This window comes from Haliotis asinina, chromosome 10 (genome assembly GCF_037392515.1).
Source record: "Haliotis asinina isolate JCU_RB_2024 chromosome 10, JCU_Hal_asi_v2, whole genome shotgun sequence".
NCBI lineage: Eukaryota > Metazoa > Mollusca > Gastropoda > Lepetellida > Haliotidae > Haliotis > Haliotis asinina.
The window spans coordinates 9,180,204-9,196,430 of record NC_090289.1 but is presented as its reverse complement, the minus strand read 5'-3'; the positions used below and the strand labels follow the sequence as shown (position 1 = coordinate 9,196,430).

The 16,227-nt window shown below is 38.7% G+C and overlaps 1 protein-coding gene across 1 annotated transcript; it reads right to left on the bottom strand.

Annotated features, from left to right (window-relative positions):
* Nucleotides 1-6,047: 6,047 nt before the first annotated feature.
* Nucleotides 6,048-16,224, bottom strand: LOC137298413 (m-AAA protease-interacting protein 1, mitochondrial-like). The gene is made up of 5 exons (XM_067830675.1): nt 15,719-16,224; nt 13,716-13,787; nt 12,037-12,166; nt 10,526-10,658; nt 6,048-10,038 (listed from the first exon to the last, which is right to left on the bottom strand). The coding sequence occupies exons 1-5, from the start codon at nt 16,178-16,180 to the stop codon at nt 9,948-9,950; spliced, it is 888 nt and encodes a 295-aa protein (XP_067686776.1). The 5' UTR covers nt 16,181-16,224; the 3' UTR covers nt 6,048-9,947.
* Nucleotides 16,225-16,227: the final 3 nt, after the last annotated feature.

The window sequence follows — 16,227 nt, the reverse complement described above, 5'->3', positions numbered from 1 at the left end:
ACAAGTGACGGGCGCCTGGGAAGACTACCGCATTGATTATGAACGGGTATCCTGTGCGGGTTTACTTTACTTAATCTGTCCAGTCGTGCAAACCTAAAGATTAAACCAAGAGGGTGTGACAACAATCTCGTCAGTGCCAATCTTCATTCGAACCGTCGACCACCAGAGCCTGGTATGCACAGGGAGGCAACTCTCCACAGCAAACCACTTCGCATTTGGCACTGGGTCCACATGAGATGGAAAAATTCCAGTATGCGAATGCATTAACAGACTACAATCTATACTCAAAGGCAAACGTTATTGTGAATGACTTAGATTTAGATATCTGAATTAACTGATACTGTTGTGATGAGACTTTTTAATATTGCTAGAATATAATTCCAGATAAAGAAACATATAAAAAGATTCTCCCAAAATTGTGTTTTTCGGACCCGTCGACATCTAAACAATGATTTGGGTGACAATGATTCGAGGATTAGAACCACACTTTGTAAAGATATGCTTTATGCATTTTGTCCATGGAACTGTTGAAAGCACGAACAACGCATACAAAGCAAAGGCTACAGACAGGGTCCTGTTTGGGTTATAGATTAACTACTTATATCGAATATCAAAATGTGATATGAACATTTTCTCATTTATATAAAGAAATGTATTGATCACAATAACACTGGCATCTGAATAGTGAACGCTAGATATATTTGCAACACCGAACGTCCCGACGTTAGCTCAATAAGCAAGCATAAGCCTGAGTAGCGTTACTCGGGTTTTGGATGAATAAAGGTTAATATGTCTGAAAGTCTGGCATGGAGTAGTATTTCCCGGACGACATTCTTGTTTCAGTCTGCAGACCCTGGCATTGAAATACCTCACTGTTCAAAGAGAGAACAATTGAATGTAGTCTGGGCTATAAGGAAACAATGGAATGGTTTCATAAATAGTTACGGGAATAGGGCAGTTTCAATGAAATATCGAATTATGTTGATTTGGTTCCGTCGATTGTTACGCCATACGGAGAAAACCTGTTGACCGATCACGGGCGGATTGGAACTTAATCCTGACAGTCATTCTTGGTTATCGATACCTTGACGAAGGTTTAGTCAATCATCTCTGATGACAGAGAACCAAAAAATGGCCTTAGATTGGCCAAACTATTAAATACTTACGTCAAAAATATGGACCACTGTTGTTTGTATAAGAAAGGCATTTTTCGAACGTTTTGTGACGTAACGGCTTCAAACTGCGGCGTCTGAACTCCCCCCTATAGTCAGGTTCTACTTCGACCTAGTTAAATGTGAAGCAGTTTCCGGTAGATCATTCCGCAGCACACATGGGTACAATGTGTGAGGCCCATTTCTGGTGTCCCCCGTCGTGATATTTCAGGAATATTGCCAAAAGCTGCGTAAGACCATACTCACGCATTCACGCACTCACGCACTCACGCACTCACGCACTGCGCAGACACCCAAAGCCATTGTGCTAAGCTGACTGGTGTTTGGATAATAAAGCAACGGAATAACTTGTACTGATTATCGGTCAAGCAGAGTTCATTGAAAGTTAATGGCCAATAAGCCATGGCCAGTTTGCATCGCCGAAACTAAGCAATGACAACGGGTGTTGTTTAACGTTCTTCAAATGAGTCCTGACGTCATAAGAACACCGCCGAATCGCATGAAAACGTAGTCACCTAGCTGTCACTGAAACGTCAGATAGTATTTGGGAGTTGCATTCTTATAAGCATGAACCAAAGTGTATATTTTGACATTCTCTCCCGAATGTGTTTCGAATTGTTCGATTTTTTTTCTGGCGTATTCTACTTGATTCCTCTAAATTCGAAATAAATGTGAAGGAGTGCTTAACACCAAGAAGTTCCATTTAATTCTGCCAAAGTAGAATGTAGGTAAACACGGCGAGTCTTTAATGTGGAGCTACGTTATCTGCAGACTAATCGTTGTTATTTTATTAGTCTTGCTTCTAGCTTGGTTTGTTCAACTAATCATGGTTGTTGTTTATCTCTCCATTAAGCCTGTCACTTAAAACATTCCCAGAGACACATGCGTTTGGAAATAGGCAAAAGGCTCTCTTGTCCCATCACTCCCTTCAGAACTAATATATAAAACATGCAGGTAAGTATGGTTTTGATGAATTGTAATTTACCATTATCATTGCACGCTCACCAGCAATTGCCTAGACAAACATGTCACAAGCAGAATGGTGTTGGTAAACAAGCCGTAATGTATGTGCAAACAAACTGCAGCGGAATTTGAAAAGGTCTGTCAGCTTTCAAACCAACATTCCCGCTCCATAGACAATGAACATTCAACTCAGTGTGACAGTCAGCCAAACATGCACTGCTCAAGTGCTGAAACAATCTCCTCTCAATCATGTTCGTTGACAGGTGACAAGATTTTGCGATAACAATCAATTAAGCGTCCTCCCATTTGTGAGAAGTCCCAATTGTGAGACACATTAATTAATGGTTGAGTGCACAAAAGTGGTGCCTCCATATCCCTACACGAAAGTGGGAAAGACCTAGTTGCTAAAGAATACCCACAGGAGACATGGCTCATTAGTGAGTTAATTAACACATAAGACATTGTTTGTTAAAGAGCATATTATTGTTTTCAGTGATTTCAAGGACATCGATAGATACAGATATAATGAAATAGATTATCAAAGATATGGAGCGGCCAAGCCGACGTTGGAACTTGCCGAGAAATGCCATATAAATGTGATCTAAAGTGAGTGAGTGAGTGAATTTAGTTTTACGCCGCACTCAGCAATATTACAGCTATATGGCGGCGGTCTGTAAATAATCGAGTCTGGACCAGACAATCCAGTGATCAACAACATGAGCATCGATCTGTGCAATTGGGAACCGATGACATGCGTCAACCAAGTCAGCGAGTCTGACCACCCGATCCCGTTAGTCGCCTCTTACGACAAGCTGAGTCGCCTTTTATGGCAAGCATGGGTTGCTGAAGGCCTATTCTACCCCGGGACCTTCACGGGTCAATGTGATCTAAAAGAGCAGTCAAAGGTTAATAAATATATTTATATTAATTGTAATTAAAATAGTTGTTGCAATCAGATTTTATAATCTGACTTAGGTAGATACCCCACCAGTATATCCGTAAACGCAAGAATTATATCAAACCGGACTAAAATGTTATGATGTAATGGTAAACTGAATACATTTAATATAATTCAAATGTTGGTTTTAATTTTCAATCATTATCAAGTGTCGTATTATTTGCTTTTTAAAATCTTATTGTGTTACAATTATCTTATTACTGTAGACTTTGGTAAACTAAATGTAGCGCATCAAAGCACGTTGAAAGATGTAAAAGAATCTGCCCATTTTATACATAATCTGTCTGTGACGAACTCCAGATATTATATTTTACTGTCTAGCGCAAAATGCCATTAGACATAAAATTCTTTCGAATTATTTCTGTAAACGTCTTAATATTTTAATATGTATCAATATGGTGTATGTTCTCTGCGTCATTGTACATGTATATTATTTTTTTAAGATTAAATGTGTGTTCTGTTCTGTTCACAAGGTTCACTTACAGAGCTAATTAGCTGAGTTTAATCCATTCTATCAGGTAGGGGAGTATGGTGTGTTTTCTGTGTTATTTACCCACTGTCTGTCGAGTCTGGTCTTCAGTAACATATGATAAGAGGTGACTAACGGGATCGGGTGGTCAGGCTCGCTGACTTCGTTGACACATGTCAACGTGTCCTAGTTGCGTAGAACGATGCTCATATTGTTGATCACTGGATTGTCTGGTCAGACTCGATTATTCAAAGCCCCCCGTGATATACCTGGGACATTTCTAAGTGCGGCGTTATAAACAATTAATCAATCAATGCAAGGCGTCACAACTACCTATCAAACACCCCCATCTTGCGGGTTTTCTCTTTGTACGATCTGAACACACCTGACAGTATTAAGATCATATTTGAGATACAAAATGAAGTTAAGTTGAATTACTATGGTATTTGTGGAAGTTGGAACAGTTAAAAATAGACAAATTACAAATACGCAAATGATCCGGAATAACCAATCCTCTGGCAGTTTTTAAAGAATTTAATCTATACAGATGACCTTTGGGATCAGATTAATCTACACAAATACCAGACACAGCCAAATCTAATTAAGTAGTCAAGGTTAGGCTATTCCATCCCGTGAGTACACGATGTACACTGGATATCCATAACTAACCGAGGGTTTATCAAGCTAACACGCTTGCTGTAAACCAAACGTAGAACGAAAATGGAATCATCACTTTGTTCAAAGGAATCGTGACATCCACGTCAAAAAAGGGCAAACTCATCTTTGTTGACATATAAAGTGCTTTGGGGGAAAAAACGAAAAAAATCCTTGTTTTTGGAATCTACAATTTAGCATTACATTTTCCCATGATTTAGATTAAAAGATTTCACTTTCATCCATCAAGGCTGAGATCTGCCCGATTGACAACTCGGTCATTTCCTCTGTTCAGGTCCATTAGCAGATGATAGAAGCATTATAATATTGGGTGGTATCAAAACCTATACACAAAACGTTATTGTTGATGGCAGTTTGAATGGCATACGTTACTGGGAGGACATCGCTAGAAATGATGTTCAAGTATCTGTGTAAATGCAAGGACCTTGCGTCAAATTGCAGCAGGATATGTTCGTCCACCTGTAATATGTCTTTTAATAGAATTCTTTAGGTAGCCAGACACTGCTGTGTAAGCATTGCTGACTGTTTCTCCTGTTTTCTCAAGAGTAGAACATGTCTGGAATGAGATAATCGACGCCGACCACAGGACCTGAACCAACCGGTAAAACTCTCTTCTTTGTTCCATTTCTGGCTGAATTACAACACCCCCAGTCCGTTTTAAGTATTGCGTCTTCCGTTACCAGGGGTATTTTCGTTAGTGAACTTGTGTTAGAAAATTGATCTGACGAATGACCAAATGTTGCGGTACATGTAAAATATTAAAAAAAATATATAATCATTTACAGTTCATAAGACTTGGTGGTTGTCCAGCGCTGCACTCAGCAGTATTCCAGCCATATGTCAATGGTCTGGAGATAATCGAGTCGAGTCTGGGTTAATCTAGTGATCAACATGAGCATTGACCTACTCCACTGGGATACAATGACATCTATCAATCAAGCCAGGGAGTCTGACCATCCGATCCCGCTAGCCGTCGCTTACGAAAAGAACAGGCTATTGAAGATCCATTCTGTCCCGGATCTTCACGGGTAACAATTCATATGAAACACAACTGAGGTTATAGTAAATACATGTATGTGCCTCTCTGACGAGATATTTTTCAGCAATGATGCCTTGGTATCTTTGGTGCGTTTTGTTTGGTGGCAGAGAGTTCTATTAGCAAGGTAACCTTTAGCAAAGGAAAGATCTAAATGGTTTCAAAATATTCGTTGATGGCACCTTTAAGAGAAACTGATCTCTGTCTCAGTGTCCTTCTCGGGTGATATGCCTGGTTCAGTTCCTGGAGGTGTATTTGTGCTCGGATTGTTTTTCTGACCCTGTCTGAGACTTTTATCCAGAGCTATTCTCTTTCATGGGGGTAACATGGTCTTCCGAACCTGCTGCTGTATCTGTTTCAGAAAGCCAATCAAAAGGATGCTGTGATAATCTGGTGAAGTGACCAAACAGAACCTACATGTCTAGGTATCTGCCACAGCCTTGAGAGGGTGTTCTATACCTGCCGACAAAACTTTCATATGGCTTCTACAAAGAAAACTCAGTGTACCATTATTCAATCTATATTTTCCATGTTGTCAAGTGTGAAACTTCTTACCTGTAGCCTGTTATCAAACGTTTCATGTCCACTTACTAAAGATGTCTTCATCAAATATAAATATTTCTGGTGGACCTTTAAATTTTAAAACACTGCTCCCTGTTCCCTTCTGGTAAGAAATCTTCATGAGGGCCTTTCAAAACCTTCCTTCTTTCTTGTCTTGCTTGAATACACCTTCTGGGGTGCTATATCAAAAATGCTCAATAAACAACTTAAAACTGTTGTCTAAAATAGTTTAATACTGTTGTCAGTGTTTTTGACATCATGTAAACAGCACCTCACATAATCACATCATTAAATTCAAACAAGTCATCAACAACAACTTGGAATATACACAAGACTACGAATTACATATAGGTGTATACTTTACTAATACCACGGGCAATATAAACACTTGTTTGCAAGTGTGAAACTACTGCACACAGAGATCAGTTCAAAATGTGCAAGTGAATCAGTGGGAACTTTCGCTATGTATCATATACTAACCAATCCCCTAACTAAATACCGTCCAATAATCCAACCCCAATTTAGTGACCTGGGTACCTGCACATCTCCAATACCTTAACATCCACTTAGAGTTGTCTTAGCACTAAAGTTATTTTGTACAACGAAACCCTGAACACTTCAAAGAATTCACTATTAACAGTCTAATACTAAATGTCCTTTAATTCTTTTCTTAATGCTATTCACAATTAACTACAAAAGCATAATACAAGCAAAGTTAATCATCTTCAAAATCAACAAAAACATGTTTGGGTAACCTTCAAATTCATCATATAGGTAAGCTCAAGTTACTGACACACGAAAACTTTGAAAGCCTAAAATCATAACTTGCCTTTTCAACCTGATGAGATTGACCATAACAGGTTTAATCAACTCCGAAATCCACCACAAAAACAGTCAGCAACAAGGGTCACAAGCTTGTACTCTCATCCATTTCTTGTTGACTATCACTTTCTGTTTGCTACTTGGGAGTGAGTTTTGGTTCTACATGCAATGTACCTAAGTAGGGAATAGAACCACAGCTTTCCAAACCACTAGGCTACCTCACCACCCTTCTTTGCTCCTACTGTGAAGTAGCATGATTGCTCAAAAAATCAGGTGACACAAGCTATAGGATTTACCCTTCTTTATCTCCCTGATATAATATCAGGATATAATACACCAATCTCTTACTTAGTCACTCAGCTTTAATTCTTTATGTTTTTCCCATTAAAGGTAAATTTTGGTAAAAGTATAATTGGTGATAATTGTTTTTCAAAACTAGCACCGTTTATGGTTTTCAAAACAAAGATACTGACACTCTGAAACTGAAGTTTTTTTTAAGAGAACTCAGCAGAAAGGCCATTAAAAGTTTGTGGACTTAGCTGCAAATCTATGGAACTATGAGGGATCCTAAACTCTTCGATTCCTGTGTCCATACATCGCATGTTACATTTTCTGATTGTTCCTATTTCATAAACAAAGATCAATCATTAAGACATATATACAAATGATTAAACAAAAATGTCTAATACACATGTTGGTGAAAAACTATTTTACCATTCAAATTCATCTTTTGTCTGCTTAAGTGACTGATAAGCAGTTCTAAATCTGGAATATTTCCAGTTTGTTGTACCAGAACAGAAAAAAATCATCACAACACACTTACCATTGATCCAAGACACAAACATTTTTACAAGCACATTGATGAATATGAATCTCCAATAATGGCAATAAAGCATGGTTGGAGAGTCCTATGATTTTAAGTCTGGCAACATCAAAAGAAAATCTACTTCCCAAAGTTAACCAAATGGACAACAAAAGTAAGTTCTGTGATAGATTTTCTTCTGTTGGCTTACTAGTGATTACATAAATATTCCATGACGTTCCAAGTAAGTTTATTTTGTATGTATTGTTTAACTCAGGAGTCAGGATGCCAGCTTTGTGACACAGACCTTAAAATGACCAGACAATTCTTGACATTGTGAGGAAGAATCCACACTGTTTAGGGTCCATGACAATCAATCAACAAAGTCACAGAGTCTGACCACACATTCCACTCCATCACTGCTCACAGCCTTCTCAGACTATTAGATGACACTTGTATAAAACTGAATTTGGACTAGATAATCCAGTGATCAATACTGTGACTGATCCACACTCTCCAAATATGGTTATGGTAGCCATCAGCCAATCATCCAAGTTAACAATATTCCATAAACATCAAGGCAGAAGACACCAGAAACTGGCTTCCTACAATAATGAACACAGAGCTTCACAAGAATAACTAATACTTTCACTATAAGGCTATAGCACTACCTACTTTCAACTCAAACCATCTTCTCAGCGCCTTATGCTGAAATTAATTCAGCAGGCTAAAGGTTAAGGATCATTTCACAAGTGCCTGGGTCCTGATAAAAAACACTTTGGTAGCTCTAAAATATTTGTAAACCTATCATATACTACATAGTTGCAAGAAGTCACAACTTTATACATGCTTTGTGAATCAGGACCTAGAACTTCAAAGATGTTCCTTGTGAACTAGTCTGGTATAGACAGGTTGATATAAGTCAGTTAGCTGCCACAGTTAACCTTTTTCACAAATGAAATTGTTAAATATGTCAGTTCTCAATACCGACACAAGGAGGAATTTGCAGTCAGTGAGGCATAGCATAAACATAATATAATCCAATCCTCTTTGGAAAGCATAGTTACAGGCTTGTAGTGTAATGGAAGTTTATAATATTGCTGGTTTGCACAGTGTTTCATACGTATCAGAGCTGGCAGCTAATCACAGAAGGAAATCTGTAACTTTGCTTGTAATAGTTCTCCTTCAGAGAAACCATTGAGCAGAGTTCATATAAACAATCAAGATTCCGAAACTCACGACCTTGAAAACAGAGGCACACTTCTGTAGTGATGATAGGTCATAAACACAGATTGGGCTACCCGAAGTAGTCAATGTTATTAAAGCCTTATGAATCAGTCGATAATATTGTGCCACAAAGGATGGAGACTGCACAGACTAATGAATTAATAACTTTCTTGGCACCTGTGCACATGCTTCTCGTACACCTGGCTGTGCCTTTCTCTGCACTCCTCCCTCATAACAAACAGGGGATTGTGTCAATATTTTAATGACAGTTAGAGTTATGATAGGTCATAACATTAAGAACACTTTGTGGATAATGATCAAGTCACTCAAAAATAGTTTAAAATCATACTTCATCAGCTGACACGTGTGTTTTGAAATTTGAGAAATGTGCCTGTCTGATTGGCTATTAAACGGTTTTGTCACAGTTAAATCTCCAACAGAGATAGACACATTTAATAAGCTCCAACTAGTCCACCATTTTCAGTGGACCAGAAGTTTCAAGGGTGCAAGACAAAGCCTACTAGTGCTCCCAGTCATTATTCTTTCACTAGCAGAAGCCTAAACATGTCAATCTCTGAAGAGGACAACCAGGCAGACGAACCTCATCCATGTCAGCCATTCAGATCCATGAACAACACTTCCCCACCCATGCCTCTATATGATTCTTCAAAGGCATATAGAAGTTGGCATAGTAATACAGTACAAATTTTACCTTACGGCAGTACTGTTCAGTATGGCAGTGTTAACAGTTAGCCTTACTGTTCAGTTCAGCTCAAGCTGCTGAGGGGCTAGGATAAGCCCAGAAACGTCGTGAAAATAAACCCTAGAAGTTGCTATCCATAAAATTTGTACTGCATGCCTCTATAACCATGTAGAGTGAGTGAGTGAGTTTGGTTTCATGCCACGTTTAGCAATATTTCAACAATATCACCATGGTGAACACCAGAAATGGGCTTCACTCATTCTACCCATGAGGGGAATCAAAGCTGTGTCTTCGGTGTGAAAAGCAGACGCTTTAACAACTTGACTACCTCACCACCCTATGCCATGTAGAAAGACTATGTTAAAAGAATACATTCAACAACTTAAGCAACACAACAATGTATTTATGTTTGATGATGGAAGCAGTGAAGTTTCTACCTTAAAGCTCTGAGTATAGCCTGATATTATCATTGTGTTAGGGCACTACCAGGCTTCATAATTCCCAGTGCCAGGGAAAACATGTCATCCGAATTTGAATATTTGTGTTTGTGGCAAATTGTTCATATCATTGTAAATTCTTTGGGGGAGAAGTGGTTAAGCTTGTTGATGCTCCAGTCTCCTTCCACACCTTTCGTGAACTCTCGAATAAACCTGAAAAAATTGAGAGAGTTTCTTTTAACATCACATGGGAAAAGACAAGTCAGACGGAGGAAGAGAGAGAGGTGAGCATTGAGTGAGGAAAGCATTTCTGGCGACAGAGAAACATGAACTTTGAAATCAAGGCCCTTGTCAGGCTTCTCTCTTGCCATACACTTTTTATCTGGGTGTTTTAAGGGTGAGTGATTGAGTTTCAAGGCACTTTATATCCCAGAAACATCACCCTGGGGGATACCTGAAATGGACATCCCACCTTCGGCTTGACGATCCAACACCCTTCAGAAGTTGAAATCATAGCATATGTACCTAAATCACTTCAACAGATATACCACATTTCCTTACAAATACAAATATTAGGCAAAAACAAATGCAGCAGATGTTATACCATGTACCAAGTTAAATCCCATTAGTGCATAGTTACCATGACAACAGATGCACACGTTGGTAAATTCTGTGAAGGTATAAATGAATATGAACTCACCTATAGTTACATATATACAGTCTATCTTGGTTGTCTCGCACCTCATTGTAATATTCCATAGGTTCCTTTTCTTTGGCCTCATTGTAACCATGGAAACCCTGAAGAACCACTGTGACCTCTACAAATCTCCTCTCTGAAGAAAAGTGAGTGAGTGAGTGAGTTTAGTTTTACGCCGCACTCAGCAATATTAAACCTATATGGCTGTGGTCTGTAAATACTCAGGTCTGCACCAGACAATCCAGTGATCAACACCATTAGCATCGATCTGCACCATTGTGAAGCAATGACATGTGTCAACCAAGTCAGCGAGCCTGACCACCCGATCCCATTACTCGCTTCTTACGACAAGCACAGTCGCCTCTCATGACAAGCATGGGTTGCTGAAGGCCTATTCTACCTATTCTGAAGTAGGTCCAAAAATTAAAGAACATAAATCAACATTGACACTGTACCGGCATACAAGACTTCAAGTTTTAAGGTCAAGCAAGCATCTTGAAAGTGTTGAACAACATTGAGTGCATATTTGTTTAATAAAGCAATTTCAACATTGAGGCAGCAGCCTGCACATAGACTAGTTTGGAAAAATAGACCAGTGATTGATATAATGAGCAATAACCCAAGCCTCAGGCAAGCACATGCCATCATAGAGGTCACCAAGCCAGATCAACCAATCCATTAAGTTATTTCTCACAGAGAGATCACTGGACTAATTTCAACCAGAAATCTAGGTCCACGAGGTCTGAACTGATGCATTAATAATTTCAATTTGACATAAATAGTTTCCCATGGTAAGTGATGATTTGATAAGCAATTATGTTCTTTTTTTCACAAAATGGGAGGAAAGGGGCCAGAGTTAGGTTCTTGCTTCATGTAGTCTAATACAACACAAACTGACTCGTTAATTAGTGCACTTAGGCTCTCCCAGTGTGTTAGCATTGCCTGAAATTTGAACCACTCAAACACTCCAGCATGATTCGACGGATCGGCACCACTGATGGATTGGCACCACTGATTGTTCAAACTTCGACAAATCAGGCCATAAAAATACTTCCTAATTAAAGCCTTTATAATTAATCCTAATTAAATTACAAACATGTGACACTTTCAACTCTATTAGCCCTAATTAGTTTACACTACCTCATCCCATTGATTTATGCCGCATCGTGAGTAAATGTGTGGTATCAACCTCAGGTCAGAGAAATGCTTGTCCATGAAAGGTAGGTGAATATCGAGTCTCCTTTCAAAGATCAAGTTAAAAGGATAATTTAGCTTGTTGGGACTATGAAATTGTATTGAGAGATCCAAAATATCAAGACATCTGTATCAAGTTAAAAGAGCTGGAACAATGAAAGATTATGACAGACTTTGCTGGGACTGAGAAATTATATAAAGACTGCCAAGATATTGAGTTATTAGAGTTCAATACACAGTACTGGAGTGTATATTTACCTGAGTGATCAAATCACTCAAATATCATGCTGATCTCATACAAAAAGCACATCTATATTTACCTGAGTGGTCATCAAATATCATGCCAATCTCATACACAAAGCGGAAGAAGATATCCCGAGGATTAACACAGACAAATCTTCTCTGGCCGACATCTAAATCTGCGTATGAGTTCCGGATTTCTTGAATGGCCTGCAAAAATGAAGTTTTGGAATTCTTTATGACCACTTTTAACAGTATTCCACTTTTATCCAAGTCAAGGTGAAGCGGTTTTCAAACTTATAATTGCTGCTGGGAATCCAACAAGCACAAGCATTGACTTCACCAATCAAGAACTCTAATCAGGCAGACCTGAATTACCTACAATGGTCATAGGTTTCCGGAGTAACAAAAAGCAGTGGAGTGGCCTGGTGGTTAAAGCATTCACACATCATGACAAAGGCCCAGGTTTGATTCCCAACATGGATACAATATCTGAAGCCAATTTCTGGGGTCCCCCTGCCTTCATGTTGCTGGAGTATTGCTAAAAGCGGCATAAAACTATACTCACTCACTCTGAGTACCCACAATGGACACAATTCATCCAGGCAAATTGTGGATCATGTGATCTACATCCAACTGGGCCACCTATGCTGCCTAAATCACTAGAGCAACCAGGCACCACAATTAAGCCCCAGAAACAAAAACTGCAGATCAGAGCAAGAGCTTTGAGGCCAAATAAAACATGATGATCCCCATTTCAACCTATCAAAATACTGGGTAGGCCGAATTTCAGGGGGTTCTACTACTTTTATTTCTCTTAAAGGTCACATGCAACCAAAAAATCAAACATAATTAAAACACAATTATCACTTATTCATGACATATAATATACATTGCTGCTTGTCAAAAAACAAATAAACAAAATTATTATCGCGATTCAAAAGTGCAATATTGTGTTTTACTTTGCATGTGACCTTAAGGTCACAAAACTCAGTAACATGTCTGAAAACTGCTTTTAAACACAGATACCAACTGATGTATCTCTGATGAAGTGCCATACACTTAAGCTTGGTGCATAAATCGCGCACAGTCCAAAGATGATAAACTCTGTTGCATTTGAAGGACAATAGTAGAGCTTGTTCAGCTTGACCTGCTCAACTGAATACTACAGCATTGCATGACCGTGTCACAACTGGTCGGATCCATTATTGTGAAGGGGTGCACCTTTGTCAGTTGATTGTCAACATGTCCGACCAGCCGAGACAAAGTTGGCATTTGACATCTCACTCTTGAGAAATGGTCCACAATGTCTTAACTTTCTTTAAACAAGAAGCTACAGATAATTTAATGTTTCCGATGTATGCATGCATTGCACAAAAATAATATTAATAACATTCCCTGCTCCCCTGACATCTCATGTAAAGTGGCTCAGGTCAAGCTGAACAAGATGCAGCAACATTCCAGCTACAGTGGAAGCTGTCATAACTGGCATCTGTCCAATCCGGCAAGTTGTCAAAACCAGCATAAATTCTCAATCCCATCCATGGCTTGTACATTTATTTTCAGCTCTACAATTCTAAACCAGATTATTTCTTCAGGCCCTGCGAGTGCCAGTTTAGACAGCTTCCACTGTATATGATGAGGTTCTGTAAATAATCAAGTCTGGTTTAAGCACCAGAAATATGGATCAAGCACACAATCATTTTCGGCTGTCATGACATTCAAGCACTTGACATAGAGTAGAGAGGGATTTTATTACCTCATCTTCTACGAGTCCCTGCAGGCTGTCAAAGTTGCCCACAGATATGCAGCTGGAGACAAGGGACACAGCCTGAAGAACAAAGCCAGAACAGTTAGGTTTAGTTTGTCTATTTGTTTGCTGTCTAATACTGCCTTCAGCCCGCAGTATTCCGGCTACATGGCAGCAGTCTGCAAATAATCGAGTCAGGGCCAGACAACCCAGAGACTAATAGCATGAGCATCAACCTACACAACTGTGATATGATGACACATGGTCAAGCAAGTCAGCTAGCCTGACCACCCAATCCTGTTAGTCACCTCTTATGACAAGCATGGGTTACTAATACTGGGAGAGACACATCCTGGCCCGGATCTTCACAGGCAATGAAAACGTCTAGTTAATTTCATGATTTTGAACAAGTAAGTGAAAATATTATTTTCCTCTTGACCAAAGGCAATATTAACTGTCATATGTGATGTGATTACATGCATATACATATGCATTAAACATCACATGCATTAGGTAAATATTACATCATTGAACTTACCTGCATTAGTTCAACATAACATCATGAAATAATATAGGCATTATGTTTCATATGTTAAGAACATTCAAAAATTCCACATCCTAACTTCTCTGTTCTCACTTTCACGTATCATATTGATCACAATGACTAAAAATGTAGAATAAGTGTACATGGATGACAACTTTAATACTAGAACATGACATTTCGATACAGGTTCTTGTATCGTTTTCAAGTGTAAATGATACAGGGAGAGAACAGGCGATATATATACGACAGAAAACTAATTAACAAGTGATGATAACAAAAAAAGGGGTAACAATGGATACAAGGATAAACATAGAAGCCTGTCGTGCACAGAGCCTAGTATGAATACAAGTTAACAATGTGATGAGAACTAAGTAAGCCAGTGAGGTACACAGAGTGGATTGTTTATACAGGAGGCTAGAGTGGTTTGATGAGCTCATCGTAAGCTGTGAGGATGGGGTAACCTTGGTCTCTCTTAATCAGTATCATTTGATTTTGATAGCTTCAGTTATTTTTCTTTTGGTAAAGTCTTAATGGTTCCTTGAGAGGATGGTGTAGTCAGTCCAGTTGATTTGGTAATTGGGATGGGCCACTATATGATCTGAAATGGCTGATTTCTGGTCCGATTTGATGGTTGATGTCTGATGTTCCCTTTTTTGTTATAATCACTTGTTAATTTGTTTTCCGTATATATTGCCTGTTCTCTCCCTGTATCATTTACACTTGAAAACTATACAAAAACCAGTATCGAAACATCATGTTCTAGTATTAAAGAAGTGGTCATCCATAAACACTTATTCTATCTGACTTCAAACTTCTAAAATATGCCACTCAAACAAGTCGACTAAACAAGTGTACTGACCACACTTTTGTTAACACTAACCTGACATATAAAGGGACATATTTATAACTTTTCCTACAAGGATTTATACTTGGAAATTACTTACTCAATTCCATATGTTCTCCAGAAAATGAAGTGAGATCAGCATTTTAAACCAAAAATTGACTAATCATACTTGAATTACACTGATCCACTTGCACTCACTAAACATAGAATCATTGTTATCTACTGATAACACCTAATGTGAAACAAACATAACCATCATTATTTATTGATGAATGCATCAAGACACTAGATTACAAGGCATACACACATTTCAATGCTGAAATTACAAAGCTGGGTTCATGAACATGATGAAAAGCTTTTACTACAGAACCCTTCCTAAAAGTGATACTTTTCCCTATTGTCATCTTTGCCATGAGAGTTCGTTGACACTTTTTGATTACATCGAATGCTGTTATTAAATATAACGTAGGTAATGTGTAACTGGCTCACCTATAATATCATTTTGCAATATTTGGCGATATAAAAGTCGTAAGGACAAATGAGGGTAGTCAATATGACAAACATACAGCATTGAAATTTATATACCCCTTCCATTCTTGTGTTGCATACTGTCTGTTTAGTTACCTGTATACATCCCTCTATGAAAGTGTCAATCGTGAATGATTTGTCAAAATATCCTGTTATCAAAAAGGCAAATATTCTATTTTTCATCGATTTTATGATATTAGGCCATAAAATTTCAGGGAAGTCCATTAACTTCAGTGGAGTTCTACGTTTCTTCCCACTCTCGTCAAATCCTGTAGAGAAAGAACGCGCGTTGTGGCGCTGTTCAACCTTGGAGCAAGGCACATTGCTTGCAGATGTTTTACAAGAACCATCTTCGTGCTTAGAGAATGTTATTGTTGACAACTGAGGAAAGTTCTGACAAGACGATTCTGATTCTTGACGCAACAAGACACGACTCAAACTGGACCTGTGCGTCAAGGGGATTGCCCGCAAGCCAAGTTTGGACAGTTTTGAAATAACACGCGGACGTATGTTTGAGTAAATAATCGCTCCAAGAGCCCAAACCGATCGCAAGGCCATTTTCGAAAATACACATTGGTCTAGAGTTGCCTCCCTTCTACGAGATC